The 24,672-nt window shown below is 41.8% G+C and overlaps 1 protein-coding gene across 1 annotated transcript in view; it reads right to left on the bottom strand.

Moving 5' to 3' along the window:
• LOC129723394 (uncharacterized) overlaps positions 1-24,672 on the bottom strand; it is a 61,443-nt gene that overhangs the window by 12,292 nt on the left and 24,479 nt on the right. The window contains exons 2-7 of the mRNA XM_055677591.1: positions 22,556-22,686; positions 21,484-21,647; positions 12,400-12,574; positions 11,169-11,211; positions 10,690-11,110; positions 9,908-10,630 (exon numbers count right to left, since the gene is read on the bottom strand). Coding sequence (XP_055533566.1) covers positions 9,908-10,630; positions 10,690-11,110; positions 11,169-11,211; positions 12,400-12,574; positions 21,484-21,647; positions 22,556-22,673 — 1,644 coding nt within the window. The 5' untranslated portion in view covers positions 22,674-22,686. The remainder of the gene's footprint in view (positions 1-9,907; positions 10,631-10,689; positions 11,111-11,168; positions 11,212-12,399; positions 12,575-21,483; positions 21,648-22,555; positions 22,687-24,672) is intronic.

The raw sequence follows: 24,672 nt of genomic DNA, 5'->3' as shown, positions 1-24,672 counted from the left end.
AACCAAACAGTTGAACCGACTTTTGGAATATCGTGCCCCTCGTGTTAATCCCTGCTCTTCTAATGACACCTTCCAGGGCAATGTTAAACAGTAGGTACGAGAGACCATGCCTTAGGCCTTTTCGGGTTTCGAAGGGACTCGAGAATGCCCCCGATACTCGAACTACACACATCACTCGATTCATCGTCGCTTTGACCAACCGCGTCAGTTTGTCCGGAAATCCGTAGTCGTGCATAATTTGCTATAGCTGGTCCCGATCGATTGTGTCGTACGCTGATTTAAAATCGATGAACAAATGATGTGTGGGCACGTTTTATTCTCAGCATTTCTGCATAACCTGCCGAACCGCGAATATCTGATCCGTGGTGGCGCGGGCACCCATGATTCCCGCCTGATAGTGCCCCACGAACTGCTTCGCAAATGATGATAGTCGACGGCAGAGTATTTGGGAGAGTACCTTATAGGCGGCGTTCAGCAGAGTGATTGCCCGATAGTTGCAGCACTTGTCGCCCTTTTCATAGATGGGGCACACAATACCCTCCATCCACTCCTCCGGTACTCGTTCTTCCTCCCAAACCTTGACAATGGCCCAGTGCACGACTCTAGCCAGTGCTTCTCCACCGTATTTCAATAGCTCGCTGGGAAGTTGGTCCACTCCAGCAGCTTTATCGTTTTTCAGCCAGCCAATCTCCTCTTCCACCTCCAGGAGATCGGGGGCTGGAATCCTGATGTCTTCTGCTCGTGCACCAAGGTCAGTTGCCATACCGTACTCGCGCTCTATTGCATCGCCGTTTAGATGCTCGTCGAAGCGCTGCTTCCACCTTTCGATCACCTCACAATCGTCAGTAAGGAGGTTGCCGTCCAAGCTCCTGCACATATCGGCTTGCGGCACGAAGCCTTTGCGGGAGCTGTTCAGCTTCTCGTAAAACTTCCGAGTGTCGTTAGCTTGGTACAGCTCTTCCAACGCTACGCGATCTCGGTCCTCAAGCTGGCGCTTCTTCCTTCGGAGGACCGAATTTTGGCTGTTCCGTGCCTGTCGGTATCGTTCGACGTTCGCTCTCGTACGGTGTTGCAGCATTCTCGCCCGTGCTGCATTCTTCTCCTCGACTAACCGTTTGCATTCGCCGCCAAACTAGTCATTTCTAGAATTCGGGGCCCTTGTATCTAGTAGCGCTACAGCAGTGCTACCTATGGCGGATCGGATGCTCCTGCAGCCATCTTCAAGGGTAGCTGCGCCAAGCTGCTCTTCCATGGGTAGCTCTGCCTCCAGCTGCTGCGCGTATTCCTGTGCAGCCTCGGCATTCCGTAGTTCCACAATGTTTGGTCGCGGCGTTCGACTTCAGCGGGTGTTATACACCGTCGATAGTTTTGAGCGCATGCACGCAGCTACAAGGTAGTGGTCCGAATCTATATTCGCACTGCGTTGGATGCGAACGTTGATGATGTCGGAGAAGAACCTGCCGTCGAATAAACGTTGTCGATTTGGTTTTCTGTCTGTTGGTCGGGTGATCTCCAGGTGGATTTGTGGATACCTTTGCGGGGGAAGAACGTACTTCGGACTACCATACCACGAGAGGCTGCAAAGTTTACGCACCGATGGCCGTTATCATTAGACACGGCATGCAAGCTGTCTGGTCCGATTACCGGTCTGTACATTGCCTCCCGTCCTACCTTAGCATTCATGCTCCCAATGACGATTTTCACGTCCCGTCGCGGGCAGCTATCGTAGATCTGCTCCAGCTGCGCGTAGAACGCTTCCTTCTCGTCGTCGAGTCTTCCTTCGTGTGTGATGATACTGTAGTTGAAGAACCGGCCCTTTATCCTCAACTTGCACATCCTTGCGTCGATCGGCTGCCACCCCATCACGCGTTGGCGCATCTTGCCCAGTACTGAAAGTCCTGGAAAGCAGAGCATTTGCAGTTCCATGTCCCAAGTTTCGAATCGTAGTCTTTATTTCGTTGTCTAGGTCCATGCCGATTGTTCCGATCCGTATTATCCCCAATCTGGCTTCCCCAATCCCCTGTCTCACCGGGGAACCATCGTGTCAGCTCTGTTTAGAGTTCCACGTTGCCACCACGACGTTGATCTACCGCTCCTAACATAAAGATCAGACGCTGTTTTGTGCCGCACCATCTAGGTGAACAAACGCTCGGATTGGCGAAGCATTTCCTCTACCGCCGGAATAATGTTTTCGCGCCAATGATCGTGTCGCACCTTCTCACTTAGCTATTGTCGGATGACAACATTGCCCAGGCAACACCAACCAGTTGTATCCATTTGCAACCGGCAGTCTAGTGTAATCCTACAGGGGATAGTCAAAATAAGTAGGATAGGCAAAATTTTGATGAAATTTGAAATGCTATAGCTTTGCTAAACGTTATTCGATTTTAATAATTCGAACACCATTGAACTGGAAAACTTTTGAAGTTTCATTTTCTGACCCCAGATCTGGCCTAGGTCACCGGATATAGGAAATATTCCTGAGTTCCGGTAGGCATGTCAAACCTGTTAATTTTTGGATGGATTTGGTAATGAGTTACCTGATAAAAATGCTGATTTGCATCATTGGCATAGATGAAAAAATCATTTCTGAAGCGAACCCATCAAGATCCGGAATCGGCCAAGAACTCATCGAGAAATGGCTATTTTTCATCCGGAAGTCCTTAGAGGAACCTTTAGTAGGGGACATTTACGTTTTTGCACCAAACATAGCGTGTTACACCTCTATCTTCAGGATTTTTTATTAGGAATCTTTTAAAAGACATATATCTGAATATAGGCTGCATTGGCCACTTCCGGAACGACCTGGAGACCCCGAAGGAACCCGTAGTGGGAGAATTCATATTTCTGCATCAAAATATAGCATGCGACACCTCTATCTTCAGGATTTTTCATCAGGAATCATCCAAAAGACATATTTTTTTAAATACAGATTACGTTGGCCACTCCCGGAACGATCCAGATTCCCCGGAGGAACCCGGAATTGGGACATTTACATTTTTGCATCAAATAAAGCGGGCGACGCTTCTACCTTCAAGACTTTTCATCAGGAACCATCAAGAAGACATATTTTTGAATACAGATTACGTTGGCCACTCCCGGGATGATCCGGATACCCCGTAGGAACCCGGAAATGGGGACATTTACTGCATTGCATCAAATAAAGCGTGCGACACTTCTATCTCCAGGATTTTTCATCAGGAATCTTACAAAAAAAATATTTCCTAATATAGGCTGTATTGGCCACTTCCGGACTAACCTGGATGCCCCGAAGGAAGATCCGGATGCCCGGAGGAATCCGGAATGGGGACATTTACATTTCTGCATCAAATAAAGCGTGCGCATAGAGCTGCAAGATTTTTCATCAGGGTTCCTCCGGGGTATTTAGATTGTGCCGGTAATGGCCAATGCTCTCTGAATTCAAAAATATGTCTTTTTGATGATTCCTGATGAAAAATTCTGAAGATAGAGGTGTCGCATGCTATATTTTGATGCAGAAATGTAAATTCTCCCACTACGGGTTCCTTCGGGGCATCCAGGTTGTTCCGGAAGTGGCCAATGCAGCTTATATTTGGAAATATTTTTTTTGTATGATTCCTGATGAAAAATCCTGAAGATAGAAGTGTCGCACACTTTATTTGATGCAATAAAGTAAATGTCCCCATTTCCGGATTCCTACGGGGTATCCGGATCATCCCGGGAGTGGCCAACGTAATCTGTATTCAAAAATATGTCTTCTTGGTGGTTCCTGATGAAAAGTCTTGAAGGTAGAAGTGTCGCACGTTTTATTTGATGCAAAAATGTAAATGTCCCAATTCCGGGTTCCTCCGGGGAATCTGGATCGTTCCGGGAGTGGCCAACGTAATCTGTATTTGAAAAAATATGTCTTTTGGATGATTCCTGATGAAAAATCCTGAAGATGGAGGTGTCGCATGCTATATTTTGATGCAGAAATGTGAATCCTCCCACTACGGGTTCCTTCGGGGCCTCCAGGTCGTTCCGGAAGTGGCCAATGCAGCCTATATTCATATATCTGTCTTTTAAATGACTCCTGATAAAAAATCCTGAAGATAGAGGTGTAACACGCTATATTTGGTTCAAAAACGTAAATGTCCCCTACTAAAGGTTCCTCTGAGGACTTCCGGATGAAAAATAGCCATTTCTCGATGAGTTCCTGGCCGATTCCGGATCTTGATGTACCATTCGCTTCAAAAATGATTTTGTCATCTATGCCAATATTGCAAATGAGCATTTTTATCAGGTAACCCATTACCAAATCCATCCAAAAATTAGCAGGTTTGACATGCCTACCGGAACTCAGGAATATTTCCTATATCCGGTGATCTAGGCCAGATCTGGGGTCAGAAAATGAAACTTCAAAAATTTTCCAGTTCAATGGTGTTCGAATTATCAAAATCGAATAACGTTTAGCAAAGCTATAGCATTTCAAATTTCATCAAAATGTTGCCTATCCTACTTATTTTGACTATCCCCTGTATGACTCGTGGAGGTGTGAGATAGGATTTTGTGAGGGCCGAAGCTATGTTTGACGCTTCTTTCAGGTTGTCAACTCACCATTTGATGCCTGCTTCCAGTTACCACTACTTCATGTTGCCCATCGAATAACCTTAACAGTGGTAGTAGACTGAGCGACGACTTTGATTTCAGACTACAGAACTCAGCTAGCTAGTATAGGGATGTGTATTAATATACTCTCCTCAGGCCTTTCGGAGACTTGTAACATCTTACACTTAATCAAAATTAGTCGTAAGAGATAACGTAGTAATAAAGTCAATGAGCACCACTCATACTAAAATTCATGTGAACTTTTCGTGTTCCGCGCAAGACACTATCACCGAATTACCACCTAAAGAAAGACTCAGGACTCAGGAAAAATTGTTAAAAGTTTCATCTGCATATATTTGAGTCTAAGTCGATGGCAAGCGGCTAAACATGGTTAGTTCTTCGTTTGAATTTTATGTTTCCTGCATAGTTCCTTAAAAGGGTTGTGGTACATTCAGTTCTATTTACAAATTTGTTCACAAACATTTGTCTATATTCGAATTTTGATATCTGGTGTTTAAATACGTGAGGTTTCTGAGACAATATCGAATTTGTTTGAAGTTTTCCTAATATTAGAAAAGTCAAACTTTGATCGCTTTGAGGGTTCACTTAAGGAAGCCCGATTGAGCTTAAATTCTGCATAGGGACTTTTTCCGAGAAGACAAAACTTTTGAAAACTGCCGCATTTTGAAATTTAAACTTACCCTATATTCTTTTGGCACCCTATTAGGTATGCAAAATAATGGGAATGCCAGAAAAATGAAACAAGTTGGATGATAGCTACAGTCAAAAATACCTAGTTCTGGCGATTTCAGTAGTTTTCAAGAACAATGCTGTACAGAAATGATTTTTGACCTTGCCATACAATTCGAACCACCATGCAACTGGTGGAAGCTCTTCCTCGTAAAAAACATTGTAGTATCAGCGAGACAAAAACGATTGATTTTGTAAAAAGGCCCCACTGAACGCAATTATTCCAGTTTTAAACGACTAGAAGAAGTAGTTTTAGAATGATTTTCGAGTAAAAACTGACATCGATAGATTTTTATAGTTTTAACTCTTGAAATAATAATAACAAATGTGACCAAACGACTGCGAAGCAATAAAGTTTAAATTTTGTCCTATTCTCTGATACACACACATGTGATTAGCTTTTTTTCTTGTAATTTACTAGTAACGTGTGAGGAAAAAAATCCGAACAATTTTTAAATTGGTCTACTATTTCGAAGTGCGGCACAAATCGAAAAATCCTTTTCCACAAAATGAAGATCTACTTTCATATAACTGGCAAAACGATCAGTCGATTCTGTCAAGTGACGCTTAGTTAATGATATGGCGTTGTCGGAAGAAGACCGTCGAAAATTATTTACAATTTTTGTGAGCAAAACAAAGAAAATTATAAAAAGTAAGTGTTCCCTTATTTCAAAGATCTTGGATATAAATACTACAAAGTATACAGCCCTAGGGGTTGTATGAAATGGTGACGTAGGACTAAATGTATATATTATATGCTGCGATAAACTGTTCATAGGCAACACCACCGTTTATATTTGATGGTCGTTATTGTAAAACTAACGATGCATGAATACATTTTACATTTACATAGGTAGTAGTTGTGAAAATTCTCATAACTCTTATCTTCAAGCATCTATAGTTCTGAAAAGAACCGATTCCATAATCTTCAGTATGAAATTCGTGCTACAGAACAATGATGATCGCACCACACCAGCTATACTCCACTCGCTGTTGTGTGACAAACTAGACTGAAGCTGAATTTTCTACACGCAGTCTTTTGTATCGAGTTCAGAGTAGATTTTTGCCATTAGGGCGTGGCCACACAGCTTAAGAAAACCAAACAAACCAAAACACTTTGTTGAGTCAAAATATGTAGGCAGTGGAATTTATTTCGTCGATGTTATTGTTATCTGTGCTCGGGAAGCAAGTCAATAACGAGGGAAATGAATGAGAAAGCTTGACCTTGGAACTTTTCACATTTTGAAGTAGAATACTTCTCTCAGAAAGTTCGGCTACATAGGGATGTGTAATGAAAATCTAAAACCGAAAAAAGTGAAAAAACCAATTTCAAATGCTAATAAATCGGTTAGTATTGGATGGATTTCTTTCGTTCTTGCAGCAATAGATTGGAAAATCTCCTAAGAATCTTCCCACAAGAAGATAATTGTAATTTTATTATTCACACTATTGTACTATTGAAAATAATCAAGCCTTGTCAAAACGAAAAATTCGACCTCTGATTGGTTGTTATATGATTGCTTCCCAAGCACGGTCGACAAAGCATATACCTTGCAATTTAAAATATGCTGTTTGGCCTATATAAAAGCCTGTTTCCGCCGAAGTCGCTCATAATAGTTCTAGACAGCGACAACAGCAGTCATCCCTTAGCAGGAGCAGTAGCAGTGCAGTGAATACCAGCGATAGCGAATAGCGGCCACAGTTGTGGGGTAGCAATGGATAGCGTACTAGTTGCAGCGGATCTCAGCATCGATAGCAGCTGGACCAGCTGATGCAGCGGATACCAATGGCAGCATATAGCGGCCACAACTGTGGCATGGCTACGAATAGCGTAGCAGTTGCAGCGGGTATATCTGACCATGAAGCATTTATGCAATAATTGAATGAAAATTGCAATTGCAGCAATCGGCCTTTTTCAAGGCTACTAAAGGCCCAGATACACACACGGCGCAATGAAACCTTTTCCATACAGAATAGAAGGCGTGATCGTTTTTGGAAGAGCATAATGAATGGTTATTAATAAACTGCAACTGAGGTTTGGTGCTGCTGCAAATGCACAGCAGTGTGATGTTTATTACGATTTGTTGATACTGTGCATAACAAGCGGTATAGGTATACGAAACAAATCCAATTTCAAACAGAAAAGTTCGGCACGTTCTGCTCACGATGCTGGGTCTGTTTCAGAAAATTCACAACACTTCATTGACAAGGATGTAACGCCTTGAAGAAGACGGTTATGGTTAGACATCCCAGCAGAATTTCGACCTTCATACTCATGTGTACCATCGGCAATATCAAACACGCAACAATTTGCTTCCATGCGACACGGGGACGGGAACATTTTCTTTCCAAGTCGTACAACACGACACAATACATATTATTTTGTTGCCTTAATGAGAGCTTTATCGGTCCGGCTCGACAGAATGTCCACAAAAAATCGTTTTTGTTCATCCGTGTTACGAAACTGAGAAAATCTGTAGGAACTGAAAAGGCGGGTACAGAATGAATGAGATGTATTTTTCGTACATGAGTTTTGCGACATACGAAATAAAATTTTTCGAACGTTTTAGAGTGGTATAACTGGAAATAATTTAGCCACACCTATTTTTCCAGTTATGTCATTGCACAACGTTCGAAAAATTTATTATGTCAGAGCGGATATCGCACGCTATCTGAATATGAAGCATTTGTGCAATAATTGAAAGAAACATGCAATTGCAGCAATCGGCCTTATTTAAGGCTACTAAATGTATGTGGAAGAGCATAATGAATGGTTATCAATAAACTGCAACTGAGGTTTGGTGCTGCTGCAAATGCACAGCAGTGTGATATTTATTACGATTTGTTGATACTGTGCTTAACAAGCGGTAGCCCACAAGCAGCCGGGTTAACTTTCTTGTAAAAGTATTCTACTTCAATCTTGCGGTCGTGGCTTTGCACACAACCATCCTGTGATTTTTCCACCATTAAGCAGTAAAGCAACAATGTTGAACATTATATCAAAAAAAATTGTTACACATTTTATCCATCCACCGACATACAAATGACTAAGATGCATTAAGTCGTTCGCTTGCTATAATCGTTTGAAATCTAACGCAACATTTGCCAGTTTCATTTTTCAATTTCACAAGTGTAATCTAGTATAGAAAACAAAGACGTAGTCCTACGTCAAAAAAATTTATATACATTACTGTCAAACTCTATGAGAATGGAAATCTGGTTCCGTACGAGAATGCACTTTGCAAGAGAGCAAAGTTCGAGCGAAATTGAGGGCGGAAACGACTAGTCGGTCGGCGAAATCATATCGTGAGCTGGGCAATAAATATCAGGTTGATCCAAAAACAGTGAAAAAGTATCTACATGGAAGGGGTACAGAACTTAGAATATAAGTAATAAAAATGACAAAGTAGTATTTTGGCCAGACCTTGCAGTGTCACACTATGCTAATACAACTTTAGCGGATTTGCGGCAAGGCAATATAGAATTTATTCCGAAAGAATGCATTCCTCAAAATCTGCCACATCTGCAGTCTATTGAAACTTTCTAGGTAAATTTGAAGCGAATGTTCTACCATAAAGGTTACAGAGCAAAAACGACGGTTGTTTGATCGAAAAATCAAAAAGGAGCTTAAAACAATTGAAACATCCGGAATTTAGGAAGCTTTAAGACAAGTACCCCAGAGGATCAGGAAATCAGCGCGACGTGGAGCTGAGTTTCTCTTATGAGGTTTGTTAATGAGTTACACTACTTAAATAAACAAACAAGCTTAGAAAAATAAGTTGCGCCAATCTCTTTTTCGAATTGAAAGTTTGTTCGGATTTTTTTTCTCATACGTTACAAAGTATTGGCACAACAAATAGCGATTCCAGTTTTTTGAATCAATTTTCGCTAATAAAGAGCGCATCCTTTATTTCTTCCATTTTAAATGCTTAAGGACAGTAAAATTCCCTTGAATCACTTATCAAATGTCACTAGGTCAACTGGTTAACCAAACTCAAAACCTGAAGACCATAAAGTATAGTAAACATAATATATTTCATAATTTTTATTGGCTGTAGGACTCACTTGCAATGATTTTTTCTATAGTACCGACATGTGATCATTTTTGCTACGGAACAAACTGACATGCTTTTTTTTCAATGTTTCTCAGAAGAAAGTATTCAAAATTATGTTTTTTTTTCGAAAGTACATATGAAAAGGTGATGATTCCACCAATAAAATCAAAATTGATATAAATGCAATTGGGACAGACTTGCCAGACTTGTAGTCACGACAGTTGTGTTTGCGTAGCAACACACACAAAATAACAAACTTTGGTGTACCTCAGATTTAGAGTTTGCTTGAAAAAAAGACAATTTGAGTAACTTTCGTTTGTCGTGTGCGTGACTGAAAGCAATATACGTAGAAGACGTATAAGTCCGCACAATCGAATCAACTGGAGAAAGCATATAACCTCTAGACAAGTACCTATTTTGAAAACGAAATTTTCCAAATCTACAGATTTTTTTGGAAATAAGTTAAAACCATCAGTATTTTCAACTGAAGCCTTTACGAAATAAACACAGCTTTCGTCTATTGGAAACCAACTTACCTCTCCAAGTGTCGCCATCAGATCATCCACCCGTTTCGGTGGAGTGCCGTCCACTTCGCTGGGTGGAATTCCATCGGTCGGGAATGGATGCAGAAGAGGCTCCCGTTCCTCCGGGGGTGGATACAGGTTTCTGGTAGCGTTTGTAGTCGTCGAACTGTATTTGTAGGTTACCGTTGTCGGCTGTGGATCCCGCGGATAGCTTCCGTGTCGGTCTGGATATTCCACAATAGGAACCGGCGATCCGTAGCGATTGTTAGTTGTGTTGGTGCGTTCCTCGCGGTGAATGTACGTGTTCTGGCCCGGTGGATAGGCAGGACTTTCGGTATACTTGATTGGACGTGGGGGAGGATGATCTCCCAACGGTGGACCTTCGATTGCCTGGAAATTGGTCGGATACGGGCCGTTCAGGTGTTCCGGATAGTAATTAGTGGTCGACTGCTTGGTGTCCTTTTTGTAGTAAATCGTTTTGGCTGTGTTAGGTGGAAGCTGGTGGTCTAATATCGTCGGAACTGGATACTCCTGGATGTTGTTTGATGTGTTGATGGTTTCGTTCTTTACTAGAATTGTCTTCGAACTAGGATTGACATGCTGCGTGGGAGATAGATCGCGCTCTGGATACGCTGCTGGCAAGGTATTTGTGGTTTGGTTGAAAGATTCATTACGATAAGCCAAGGTTTGGTTTAGTTCGTTGTCTGGCGGTAGCTCGTAGGTATAAGTGCGAACCTGAAATTTCAGAAAACATTAATCTTTTGATTGCAACTAAGTTGGTATAAAATTCTCACGGTTGTGGTCACTTTCGTATTCGGTCGTGGTAAAATGTTATCGGACAGAGGGATATTGGCCAGTGCCTTGGATGCCGGAATGGTGTCTGTCGTAATCGATTCGTTGTAGTGTACATTTCGGGGTACCAGATCGGAATTCGGCGAAACGGTACGCGTTTCGGTATAATACTGCTCAGATCGGACCGGAGTAACCGTGCGGGAGCGGTTGATTCCACCGTAGATTCCGCTGTTATCGGAACTGTAGGAGACATTTTTAACCGTAGATGAAGCGTTCTCGTACGACGGACTCCGCTGTCGGGAACGAGATTGACGCACTTCGTAGCTACCGGGCGAGTCGAAAATAAGCTCGCGTGATACCGGCTGTTTTCCACCCGTTGATGAGTATGTATGAGTTGTTTTGATTATTTTCGTTCCAGGTTCCCTGTAAATTGGAGGTGTGATGAGTATTAAAAAAACGTATCAATTGTAAATATTCTTACGTTAGTCCTGAATCGATTCCTGCTCGGTTGAGGCTACGTTGACCTACAAGAGTGAAAATCATGTTAGAAACTAGATGCATTAATTTTAAGTTTGTATATTATTATTTTAATACAGAGTGTAATTCCGAGCAACATAAGAGAAACGATTTTTATTAACTGTTTTTGATCCACAAAGTTGTAACTGTTAAAAAAATATCCAAATTGACACATTTTGCTTGGAATTGCTCTAGAGCCTTAGTACCGATTTTTCTTGTTGATAATTTTCAATTTATTTTTGAAAAACATTTTCAAATGTTAAGTGTTCACTGTCCCCCATTTTGAACAGAAAAATTATGCAAGTTTCGCTCGGCCTGTTTCTTCAACCGATCGACAACCGACCGACCGAAAGACATTAGATAACTAGAAATTGGTCCCAATTTGAATTGCCAGCAAAAAAAATAGGGAATGTCTCACTTCTGAGGTTTGGAGTTCTATCTCTGTAGTGAACCATTTCCGCACAGCTAGCCCAATAATTCAACAATCGTTTGCGAAGGTAAACAAATTCTGTGAGATCATCAGAGCTTGGTTAATTAAAAACCATTCTATACCGCACACACTTTTCCGATTCGTTGCAATGAATGAATCATCGCCAGACGACGGTGGCTGGCAAAAACTCGATCTCAGCTCTTGGTATTGGTTTGACTAGCTAGTTTCCCGACCAAATTTTCGCTTGTTTTTCACAAATTTTCATTCTGCCATGTCTGTTGAACGAACGTGTGTATGAGGTTTATGTTTCGGCACGACAGCTAAAATTAGAACTTGGATGACATTGTAACACTTTTGCTCGCACGTTAAGTTGGCTAAGATCACTATATTCATCGCTACATCGAGAATTATTCATGTACTGACTGTCGAAAACGGCGTCTTGTGCTGACCGTCACACCGAGACGCCGTTGTTTATTGTAAATTGAAAATTTTGATTAGCTGTGAATTTCAATCTTGTTTGGAATGAAAATGAATCTATCGCTTTACAAAGAAGATGGCCTCGAAGGTATTCAGTCCTATCTCCATTTCAAGGCATAAATTATCCTACGTCTTTCGAAAACCAATATTGATTTTCGATTCCGAGCGCCACAAACGACATTGTAGTCGCGCAACTTGTTGTGTCTGTCATCTTCAATAAATAAAACAGAACAGATCGGGTAACAATTTTCCCTCCCACAGGCTAGAGCTCCGACGAAAGAAAACTTACTTCTGTCCAAGGAGGAATCTCGCTCCCGCTCGAGATCGTTAAGCAGTGTGTCAAGCTGATTGATATTGCGCTGGTACACTTCGCTGACTCCCTGGGAACCGGCCACTGGTGCTGTGCCACTGTTGCTGCTACTTTTGTATTCGTATTTGGCTGTTTTGTACACTTTCCGCTCGTTCTGAAATGATATCACGGAAGAAAATAAAATAAAATATTGATCCATTTCCGCCCTCTAACGATTAAAGAGCTCTTCTTCAACATATTACTGTTTTTTGCTAAGATCTACCTACAAAGAATAGATAAAATGATTGAGATAGAATTTTTTTTGTAAATTTTTAAGGCCGAAATATATTTGTGTACTATCAACCCAACAGGAAAATAAAACTTGCCAAAAACAACACCCATAATTACATAATTCATATTTCGATGGTTTCTTGATGGATTTATTATCTCTGGGTACCAAAAAATTCAAAATAAATTCTAGTTTATTGGTAACATAAAAACCTAAATAAAACAGATGTCAGAAAAGTTCCACTCATTGCGTAATTATAAACTTTGATACACACTCCCAAAGTCTGGGAAATTTCTGGTTATTGTTAGTCACGTCTAGTTTACAGGAAACTAGAAAACATTTCCAGTAAAAATAAAAGACTGTTGATTCATGTTTTGTAAAGTTTTGGCAATTTCAAAATTAGCAAAATTTTCTCGCCAAGATCAATAACAATTTTTCAGCAAGATCAATAACAACAAGTAAATCGCGACAGAATGTAAAGCCGTGATCAAATTGATAACGTTTTATCTCAAGATAGAAAACTTGCATTGAAAAATTTCGATAATAATCTTGAGAAATTATTGTTCGTTTTTTAAACCTAATTCGAAGTTTCGTTGAGTAGATATAAATGAGTTTGAGAATTCGGGGCAACAAGAGACAGTGGTAATTCACGTCAAAAAGTCGAAAATTTGCAGGTGGTAAAATAGAAAATATTCAAAATTCGCGGTAATTTCTCGGCAACCTTTCCTTTAGATAACGCCAAATAAAGTGCATTTTTGGTAAAAACAATAAAATAACTGTTTTATTTAATTTCATATACGGTAATTTAATCGTACGATGTATGATTTGCAGTACGGACTAAAAGTAAATACTGTGGCAAATTGTCTTTAATCATATTTTGGTGTCGGCAGGCACGTATTACTCAAGTTATACTGACTTACGCTGCGTTTTGCATCTACCGAATTTTCCGAGAATCGATAAATATTTATTCGCCAACCGGAAAAGTTCAAGAAACCGTCCGCGTTTCGAATACTTACCAAAATTATAATACCGATCTCACTGTTGCGTTTTGTTGAAAATGCAAAAATGCTTGCTACTTAAACTAAGTACATCTTACAAGTTCGATTTTGCACACTCTGGATTTCAATAATGCAGGTCCCTAATCGCCAAAAAAATTGTAAAATAATGATTATTTTGAATTAAACATCAAATTAAATTGGTGTAAGAAGAATAATTTAGCTATTTCAAAGAGCGAAAAATTTCATATAGCATTTTCGCTATAAATGTTATAAATGTTACACGTAAGCAGGCTTACAGACTTTTTCCTTAGAGAATTACTAGCGTGTAGGAGAATATCTTTCACTGTGAAAACAGCTGCTCTAACACTGCACACTGGGAAAAAGTCAGCCCAAATTCTCATCAAGTAAACGCCACTGAACTGGCAACTTGAAATACACCATTCCTTATGTAAAATTAGTCAACAAATCAATTGGTGATGGTTTTATTCTGTGCTGGGTACGGAAAAGGGTCTGTTCTGCCCCCTTTCACCATATATTTGCGTGTTTTTCGATTTCCTCTGTCGTAGCTACGATTGCCGCTGACTTTTTATGTGCAAAAATGGAAAAATCCACGAATACACTAGCGGGAAACTGATAGAAATGGTTTCATTTAGTTCCCTAGAAGAGGTATATTACTCCTCATTCATATTTGAATCTATGTAACAAAAACCATCGCCAAACTCTCTACCTTAAGTAGGGAAAAAAAGGGCAAAATGGAACCTTTTCCATGCCATGCACTGGATGAAACCATCGCCAATCGATTTGCTGAGCAATTTTACATTAAAAATGACATACTTTATGTTGCCAGTTCAGCGGCGTTTATTTAGTGGGAATTTGGGTTTATTATTTCTCACGGTGGTCAGACGACGCTTGAAGAGAGCAGCGAATCATGAGGGAGAGATAATAAACTGATGTGAGCTTTCTCACACGAAAGGACATTATTCACAACTACATAACAGAGCTGGTAAATGGTTGGACACGTGTCACCTGAGACCCTATTGTGGTCATTCACCTCTGTCCAGCAATTTCTATCCCAACCTCCACGAGGTGCCGACCGGAATACGAGTAACCTTAGCGGAGATCGGATAACCAACTCCCGGTAGATACTTTGGTCGTATGCTGACTGGGAAGGGGGAACGTACGCGGCTGTTTCCCCATGTTAGGGCGGCGTACAACAGCGTCTGACCCGAAGCGGGCGGCTGAATCATGAAACGCGGTGTCTCGCCAGCTAAATCTAAGACGGCAGCCCCGTCGCGAGACTAGCCATCATCACCCTAGGGAGGAAGCATGGCAAAAACACTTTACTACGAATAATCAAGAAGAAGAAACGGATCGGATCAATCGGCAACGACCTAGGCGACGAAAAAAGGACACTGATTGAAAGCTTGAAACATGGAACTTTAGATCGCTGAACATCCCAAGTGGCGACAGGATTCTATTGGATCAGTTGGAACCCCGTTACTTCGGCATCGTAGCGCTGCAGGAACTTTGTCGGAAAGGAGAAATTGTGCGGAGGATGTGTGGCCGCAGGGCCCAGTACTACCAGAGCGGCGGCACAACAAATGAGCGGGGTACCGGCATTATTGTGTTGGGCAAGATGCAAAGGCGTGTGATCGAGTGGCAGGCGATCAGTGACAGGATGTGTGTATTGAGAATTAAAGGCCGGTTCTACAATTACTCCATCATCAATGTCCACTGCCCGCATGAAGGGAGACCCGAAGGCGAAAAGGAAGCCTTCTAGGTGCAGCTGGAGGACGTCTACGACGGCTGCTCGCAGCGTGACATCATGATCGTCATCGTGGATTTGAACGCTCAAATCGGAAGGGAAGACTTGTATAAACCGGTGATCGGACACGGAAGTCTACACACTGAAACGAACAACAACGGCCAAAGATGTGTCAACTTTGCAGCTTCCCGAGGAATGGTAGCCCGAAGTACATTTTTCTCCCGCAAGGACATCCACAAAGCCACTTGGAAATCACCTGACCAACAAACAACGAACCAAATTGACCATTTTTCTCGAACATCACCAACATACGTACCTACCGAGGTGCGGACATTGACTTGGACCCCTACTTAGTGGCGATTTGTATGCGCTCAAAACTGTCTACCAGTCACGACAGAGCCGATCCCCGCGGTTCAACATCAAGCAGCTACGGGACCCGCAAGATGTCGAAGTCCACCCACAACAGCTTGAAGCGACACTACCCACGGCAGAGGAGCCCGGCGCAGCTTCTCTCGAGGATGGCTGGACCATGATCCGCACGGCCATCAGGAAACCCGCGACAACGACACTAGGAACGGAGGCGCCGAGTGGCAGGAACGACTGGTATGATGGGGAATGCCAGGCAGCGGTGACAGAGAAAAACCAGACTTGGGTAAATTACCTGAGGGTAAGGACGAGAAAGAACCTGGTCAAATACAGACGGGCAAGCAAGAGGATCGTGACCATGAAGAGCTGTTCACTGTTAATGAGACGCGAAAGTTCTACGAAAAGGTTAACCAATACCATAAAGGCTATGTGCCGCGAGCCGACTTTTGCAAGGATATGGTAAGTAACCTCATCACGAAAGACAGCGAGGTGGTCGACCGGTGGAAGCAGCACTTTGATGAACATCTGAATGGCGATACAACAAACAAAAGCGGAACTGGAACGGACCTTGGAGTGCCAGCAGTAGATGACCGGGTATTAGCCCCCGACCTCTACGAAATTCAGGGGAAGATTGGGAGGCTGAAGAACAACAAAGCCACCGGCAAAGACGGCCTGCCGGGCGAGCTCTACCAACATGGTAAAGTAACGCTTGCTAGAGCATTGCACTGGGTCATTTCCAAGATCTGGGAAGAGTAAAAACTGCCGGAAGAGTGGATGGAGGGAGTCGTCTGCCCAATCTATGAAAAGGGCGACAAGCTGGAGTGCTGCAATTATCGTGGCATTACGCTTATCAACGCGAGATTCGTGAGGCAGTACCAGGCGAGTTTCATGGGAGCCCGCGCAATCACGGACCAATTTTTTCAATCCGACAGATTTTGCAAAAATGTCGTGAGTACAACGTGTCCACGCATCACATTTTTATCAATTTCAAGGCAGCCTATGATACAGCTGATCGCCCTCGAAGGTGTTATACGAAGAGCGGGCATCGACACGAGTGGTACGATTTTTACGAAACGGGATCAGCTTAACGGCTTCGCTGATGACTATGACATCATAGCACGAAACTTTGCGACGGAAACCTACACGAGACTAAAAGTGGAAGCTAAGCGTATTGGACTGCTGATCAATGAGTCGAAAACTAAGCATATGAAGGGAAGAGGAGAACAATGTCGGCCTCCCACCCCGGATCATCGTAGACGGCGATGAGCTTGAGGTGGTAGACGAGTTCGTGTACTTAGGATCACTGGTAACCGCTTACAACAACACCAGCAAGGAGATCCAGGGTCGCATTCAAGCGGGAAACCGTGCCTACTTTGCACCGTACAAAGTTGAAACTGTACAAAACACTAGTTGGACCGGTAGTCCTCTATGGGCAAGAGACGACAACACGGCGATGTCAATTTTCGACCAACGCACACTGATAAAAATGAATCCAATTTCCCACTAATTAAAAGCCGCTGGGCTGGATACCTTAAATATAGCATTTCTTATGTAAAATTGGTCAACAAATTGATTGGCGATGGTTTTATTTTGAACAGGGTACGGGAAATGGTCTTTTTCGCCACTTTTCACCCTATTTTTGCGTATTTTTGGAAATATAGACCCTTTCCCGTGCCCTGCACAGAGTGAAAATATCACCTATCGATTTATTGGCCAACTTTACATAAGAAATGCTATATTTAAGGTATCCAGCTCAGCAACAGCAACGGCGCAACGATGTCGACGTGGCGGAATTCTAGCTGATCCAGCAGAATCAAGTCGACATCCGGGGCGTTGAGCGATCTACTGTAACATGTACCGAGCTTCTAATCGTCGTCCTTATTTCGTCGGCTGGGTCATTGCCTATTGTTCCGGTTCGTTTTGAATTCTTCGTAATATGTTTATTCTAGTATGCTGCCTTACTAGAGCTGCGATGCCTAGTCTCGCGACGGGACTGCCGCCATAGGTGTAGCTGGCGAGACACCGCATTTCATAGTTCAGCCGTTTAAGTCGCCCCCAGCCTGTGGGGTTCAGACAAGCTGCTCTCTAAGGAGAACAACTACCCCTTTCCTGTCAGCATACGACCAAGTTCCCACCGGTTTTCTCTTGGTTACTCGTATCTCAGTCGGTAACACGTGGGTATAGGAATAGGGCATTATGCCTTGAACCACACTGGGGTCTATTTTATTCCAGCTAGTACGGGTGTGCTGTGAAAAAGCACTGCCCAGCAGTTTACCAAACCTGGCTCTCCTCAATATTAAATCATTGTTGCTGAAAGAGGTTGGCGTTGACGCTGTGTTCAAGATATTCAGTACATTTTCGGAGATTCTATCTCGAAGTGATTTTTTCTGCTGTTACGACACTATTTTAAGCGTTATTAAATATACATATTAAAACTCATTTTTTTGTTTTACAAAATTACATACATGAAAACTAGCCCCCCCTAGAAATTTTCCTTAGTTGCGCCCATGGTGCTTTTACTGTGTGTCTCTTAAACATATATCAAATGAGGGTAGCATCTGGCTGGGAAAGTAGATTGCAGTGTTTGCTTTGCATTTCGAAACTAAAAAAAAAATTCAGCAACCCGTCACGCATGTTTGCTCTTCGAATGCTATCGAATTCATCTCAGCAGTGCGTACCGTGGTGTACTTCTGCGTATTCTCACTAGAGTGAATCATCACACTTGGTTTGATTAGCTATGATGTAAGCAGCAAGTGTATCAACTTTTTGCGAGCGACAGAAACACAGTACAAAGCAGAATAAAGAGGTCTAGTGGAAAACATTATTACACGCAATGTTCATGCTGGTCAATAAGAGAGCGCTGAATATCCACTTTGTTCTTTCGACGTTTTGAGGAGAAGCCAGCCTGCATGTAGGTATGAAATCTTAGTATAAAAACGAAAAGAGCGAAGCTACTCCGTTCAGAAATATACGCGTTCAAAGGACGGTACTCCGTCGCGTCGAAAACGGATTTCGTGCGGCAGTTCGTGGACACCGGATACGCCGGTTCCGGCATCTACATCATCTAGGCAATATTGGACAACAATCAGAGCATCGGAAAAAAGCCCAACTCAGGACGGCCGACGACCCTGAGTGACAAGAAGCTTCAAAGAATACTGAAGAGGAAAACCGAGGAAAAAGTGGCTACATCGCTGCGTGCGCTTGGCCTGGAGGCTGACTACTTGACGCATATGGAAATACATGTCAGGAAGCGGTAGTCCCGTCCACTGGTCTCGGAGCTGCAGGCAATGACGCAGCGGCAGCGCTTGAATAAGATGGTCAAGTCGATTTTACCGGCAAATCGCAACGTGGCAGTGGTGATGGACGATGAGACCTATCTCTCCTGGATGGCATCGACTGGCAGGACAGTTTATATTTTACTTCCCCCCACGCACCGAGGTGAAGTTCATTTCACACACCAAGTTCTTTAAGAAGGTGCGAGAGGGGCTGGAAGTCGCGTCATTCATTAAGAAATACCGTAAGGCCGTACGCGGTGTTTTGGCTGGATCTGGCGTCGGCCTACTTGAAGCAATCGTTAGAGGAGATGGAGCGACTGAATATAGATATGGTATCCAAGTTGGTGAACCCGCTCAACGTCCCCAAGTTGCGTCCCATCGAGGATTCCTGGCAAACAATTTTCTCGCGGAAACTGAAATGGAATTGATAAATAAAACGGAAAATAATTCAAAGACATGCCTACACGCATATTTCCGTCAACCATGGCAATGTCCCGGTTGACTGGCGCTTCCGAAGACCGTTTGCAAGAGCGTACAATTTTTTCGCAAGCTAATATAATTACCTCCCATGGGAAATATATCAAACTCAATTATCTATCTTAGTTTTTTATCGCCATCTGGAAAACTTACTTTTTATGCAAACCTTTTAAACCTATCTACTTGATAAACGTTATTTTGGTATTTTAAATCAACTTCAAAGTTTGAAACCATTTATTGACTGTTCTATAACTTTATAATAGTCATTCAATAGTTCCAGGCCTAATCTGGAACATTTTTCCATGTATATATTCTTGCCTCTCTTGTGTATGACACAATTATGTTATGCATGAAGGAAGGTGGAAAAATCTGCTTTACTTATTGTTACACAGGGGGGAATTCATGTCAGTTACGTAACTAATTAATAAATTGGAAAACAGAAAACTGTGATTCATTATTGGTCGAGGAAATCAACGCAAAGCAAAAGCTTCAACGATGGTTTTTACTATAGCTTAAGATCCCTTTAAATTAAACAAACTTGAAATAAACCTATGTGAATTTTACTCTAAAAGTTTTTTGAATTAAATTTGGCTTCCAGTGACGAGTCGGTGGCCGGCTCGATTCACAAGCACTTGGTAGTTTTGGGCCGCTTTGACCCCTTGCCATGGATAAAGAATCTTCGACTCGTCGAAATAACAAAATATATTGCAAAATTGCTATTCAACAAGCTAGGAAATCCCGGTCTTCTTCATAAAGCCATGAATTGCTCCATCCTGTTTTCTTCTATGCGTAAGAGTATATGAATATAAGTTGTTTCCAACACTGGCATCGTAGGACCCAAATGTGTATGGATATGTCCGATTTTGTGCCGAATAATCGTCACTTGCGGGAAGTTTTAAAACCTTCGAAGACCCTGTATTGAAGGAATTGCTCTATAAGCCTCATGGCATGAAAATACTAGTCAAAAGCAGGAACTGCTCGAAATTAGGAGTTACCCGCCGGCAAGAGAGCATCAGCCATACTTTTAAGCAACTAGATTAATTCTTTTTTCATGAAACTAGAAACATTTACATTATCATTATTATCATACCTATTTATCATTACTGAGTGAACTGTGATAGGTAAATAATCACAACTTTCGTCCAGCGAATAATTATACTTTCTTTCGATGTATTGGTTAACATCAACTACTATATACATTGTGGTGTTAATTTAGCTTGGTTGGTAATGTCTCCACTCACCACGCTAGCTGTGGGATGGTATGATTTCTTTTCAACCCATCCAACGCGTTAAACCATAACCTCCTTTGACACAGGGCAAGTTGCTCATGCAATAAATTTCTTGGATCTCGGCTTCCAACGCACAAGGAAGCAAAGCGGTTTGTCAGGTCGTTAGTTAGAGCCCTGGGTTGAGTTGTTATTCAGGGGGTCTGTGTCCAGCACAGTAATAGTAATCGAAGTAGGTGATAGTATTGTTTTACATGTTTGCATAGTAGCACATAGTTTCAAAAACCCTATTTCATATTAGGAATATACAACAACAGTAGAACTACTTAAACTTGTATAATTGCAAAAGTTTGATCCGGGATATACCGCATTTTTATGATACTTTGTGAGCTGGTAGAATTTATAGACCGACGAACGAAAAAAATCTAATAGAAAATCAGAGTCGTTTACTTTCTCAGCATAGGTACTCAAAATAAAATTTTTAAGTTTGCTTGGACATTATCGTTTTCAAAAATTCATAGCATATGAATCATGACGGAAGTCAAAATTACAGTCGCAATACCTTCTTGCACTTTTTGAACTCAATCCGTTCCTGGCAAACACTTACAAAAAAATATTACTAAAAGAAAACAAAATCTAATTGGCAGCAAAGTGCACCGTAAAGTAGAGTAAATTTCCATTTGCTTACCGAGTGCAAACTGGGGCTGAGCGAGCGCTCCCGGGCAACTGTGGTCACGTTGGCTGGCTGCAGATACTGCACTTCACGGGTTGTCGTGTAACCACCGGTGATGGGTTGCCCCAGCGAGCTCCCCGGGCGTGAAACACTTGCCTGCAGGTCCTCCAGCAGGTTATCTGTGGGTGAAGTAGAAAAAATATCGAATAATAAAAGTTTATATTTTAAAACTATGCAATTTCGAGTGCACTACTGGGGAACGTTTCTGGAACATGATCAGGTACTGTTGAACAATGCATGATGTAACAGTGCAGTGTGCTGTAGCTCAATGGTCTTCCTGGCCCTAAACTTTATAGTCAGCGAAAAAAAGAAGGCCAAGGACAAGGAGGGGCATTCCGGAGCTGCAGCCACCTGTTGGAAGTGAGAACGAATAGACGAACCGTAAAACGAGGCAGTTGCCTATCGGAGCGGCAGAATCCCGATGGTCTGTTTTGTTTGAGTGAAAATGAACATTTCTGCTGAGTCGGTGGTAGGATGCTGGCAGTAAATGAGGAAAGATTCATAAAATACAGCAACCAGTTGGTACGGTTCAGCTGGCCTGAACAATCCAAGCTACTGAATGCAGTGCACAACGAACGATGCAATCGTACTGCACTGTCGGGGAAGAATTCTTTTTCTCATTAGTGGTAATAAGCGATATGGTCACTGCTGATTGCGGAGATTGTGGTGGAAGGATTTTCATTCAGCATTCTGTGCTTTAGGGGGCGAAGAATCGGTAGATTGCTTTGCGGATGATAGATGTTTATGCCGAGTTGATAGCCACTGCCAAGGCAAGATGCGTAGTAATTAGACCGTGGAAAGCAAAGCCAAGTGACGCATTCTTTGGTTTTTAATGTTCTTGTGTACAAGCTTGAAGAAAAATGTTCTCGTGGATAGTGAATGGTGGAGATAAAAATATAAACATGAGGAAGTATTTCTATTAAATATGGCCTTTAAGGTTTAAAAAGTATTCACTTGAAAATACGAAAGCAAAAGCTCTTATCCTTAGTTTTAACCTCCTACTTCAGCTAAGAGTAGAATTACCTACCCAAATTGCTGTCGAACTCAGTCGTGTGGGTTCCCGGGGAAAGTGGCCGGGAGGGAGTTAACGTGCGGACCACGTTTGAAGTGTGATATTCTTCTCGCCGCTCTCGAGTCGTTGTCATGTTTCAGTCAATTCTGGAACAAATAAAAATAAGCGCAATTAGAAAAAAGAAACACACAAAAATGGCATGAAATCACAATGTTCGATGCTCTTCGGAATCCGTGTAAAAGTAAACAATCTTAATGCTATGATCATGATCAAGTGGATTTCAGATTTCCAACTGTAAAATGAATTCTAAATATCGTTTCGATGATCTCAAGTTATTTATTTTGAATTAAGAGCGCTTCGCTGAATCGAGAGCAATGTGGGCGCAGGCAGTCGTTTTAATTTCAAAGGAAATCTGAATATTACGACATGTGCTGAATTGAGAAGATGACAATCACGAGCATCCTCTGTGCTGTGTGATTTTCTTTAGCTTTCAGTTCTGGATTTTATTATTTTACGGAAATCAGAATATAACCTCGACCTGTTGATTCAACCATCAAGATAGAATCAATCAATGGATGTTTGAATTTTTTTCTCAATACCCATAAAATCCATGCAAGCACCTTTTCGCGACTACTGCTGGTGTCAGAGCTTCCGGTCGTAAAGTTGAACAAACCGTTCAATGGCCAAGGCTGTATGCAACGAGGAGAAAAAAGTCACACACTGACTACTGGCACCACAACAAAAGTTGTAGCGCAACTCCACAATCGTGATCGCTCGCAGTGGATTGTGATTCGTCATCTGCGCTCCCTTCGAGAGCAAATAGGTACGTGTCTTGTTGCCGTAAACCGCTGTTGTTGACCGTGAGTAAGGCCGATGTGCGGTTCTTACCATATTTAGCGAATCTCCGATTTTGTCCAAGTCAGTAAGCCGCCGAGGAGTCAAGGTAACGGAACTGACTAACCCAATATGGACGAGATTTCCGAATGCGCAAAATGCGTGAAGTTTACCGTCGTGACATAAGATGCACCTTCGGCGCATTGTTGGTCACCGTGACAGATCTTTGGGTTTAAAAACCGAATATTTTCAATTATCATGATACTATTTATATTAACGTGAAATACAATCTGGTTTAGTTCATCTGCGAACTAAAGTTTATGAGAATGACAATATTCGATATACTGACACCTTTTACAAAACATCATCATTCGCAAAAATTATTAGAATTTCATAACATATTAGAATCGACTTGTAAATCTTGAAGATTTTAATCGCATTTTTGCTCACTTCGCGGAGGAAGACCACGCAAGCGGCGTCAATGGTATTTCCGAGGTCCACCAACGCCAAGTTTTCTTGTCATTATCTGACACACTGTGAGTGTGACCTGGAGGTGGAGTTGACGGATAAACAAGTGAAACTAAAACTCGTTTGTGGTAGCGAAGTGATGTCATTGCAATCTGTCTGGGCAGCTTACGGAGAATGCAATTTTTAATCAATGATGATGTAACCATGATGTATAGAACAGATGTAACTATGTTGAATATAGTATAAAAAATGTATCCACCCTAGATGTGTCACTTTATTGAACGCAAACATTACATACAGAGTAATAAACTTGATATTTCACTGTTTGAAGGTTTCGGTACTAAACCTGGTTATTTTGTTTAAAAAGACCAAACCAACCAATAATCCATATATTTTGCGATGCGAACAGTGATGATGCTTTATCTGGCCAAAATGTTCTGGTACATTTTTTGATTGATAGCCAGATTTTTGGGCTTGAGTCACTATTTAAACAAGAAGAAACTTTTTTATCCATAACTTTGGCTGGTCTTCCTCTATCTTACTGTCGAGTTGTGTTTGAGGTTTGCTAGAAATTATACACAGTAGAAAACGTAAGGCATTCGCTTTTAAAATGATCTGCCGTGAACTTTTTGCTAATATTTTTGTGCAGTTCAGTTAGAATTATACAATGCATTTAAATGAGCAAGCATAAACAAAAAAATATATGCTGGCATTGCAGATATTGTTTAACTAAATAATAATAGACTTGGTAAAATTGTTCACGAAGTTCACAAAGGGTGGGCTTTCAGACCAGGTCTTCCGTAAAAGAGGAAGAAAGGCGATTAAATCAA

This window comes from Wyeomyia smithii, chromosome 2, assembly GCF_029784165.1.
Source record: "Wyeomyia smithii strain HCP4-BCI-WySm-NY-G18 chromosome 2, ASM2978416v1, whole genome shotgun sequence".
In the NCBI taxonomy this organism is placed as follows: domain Eukaryota; kingdom Metazoa; phylum Arthropoda; class Insecta; order Diptera; family Culicidae; genus Wyeomyia; species Wyeomyia smithii.
Note: the sequence above shows the minus strand (reverse complement) of the source record. Positions and strands in the feature narration are given on the sequence as shown.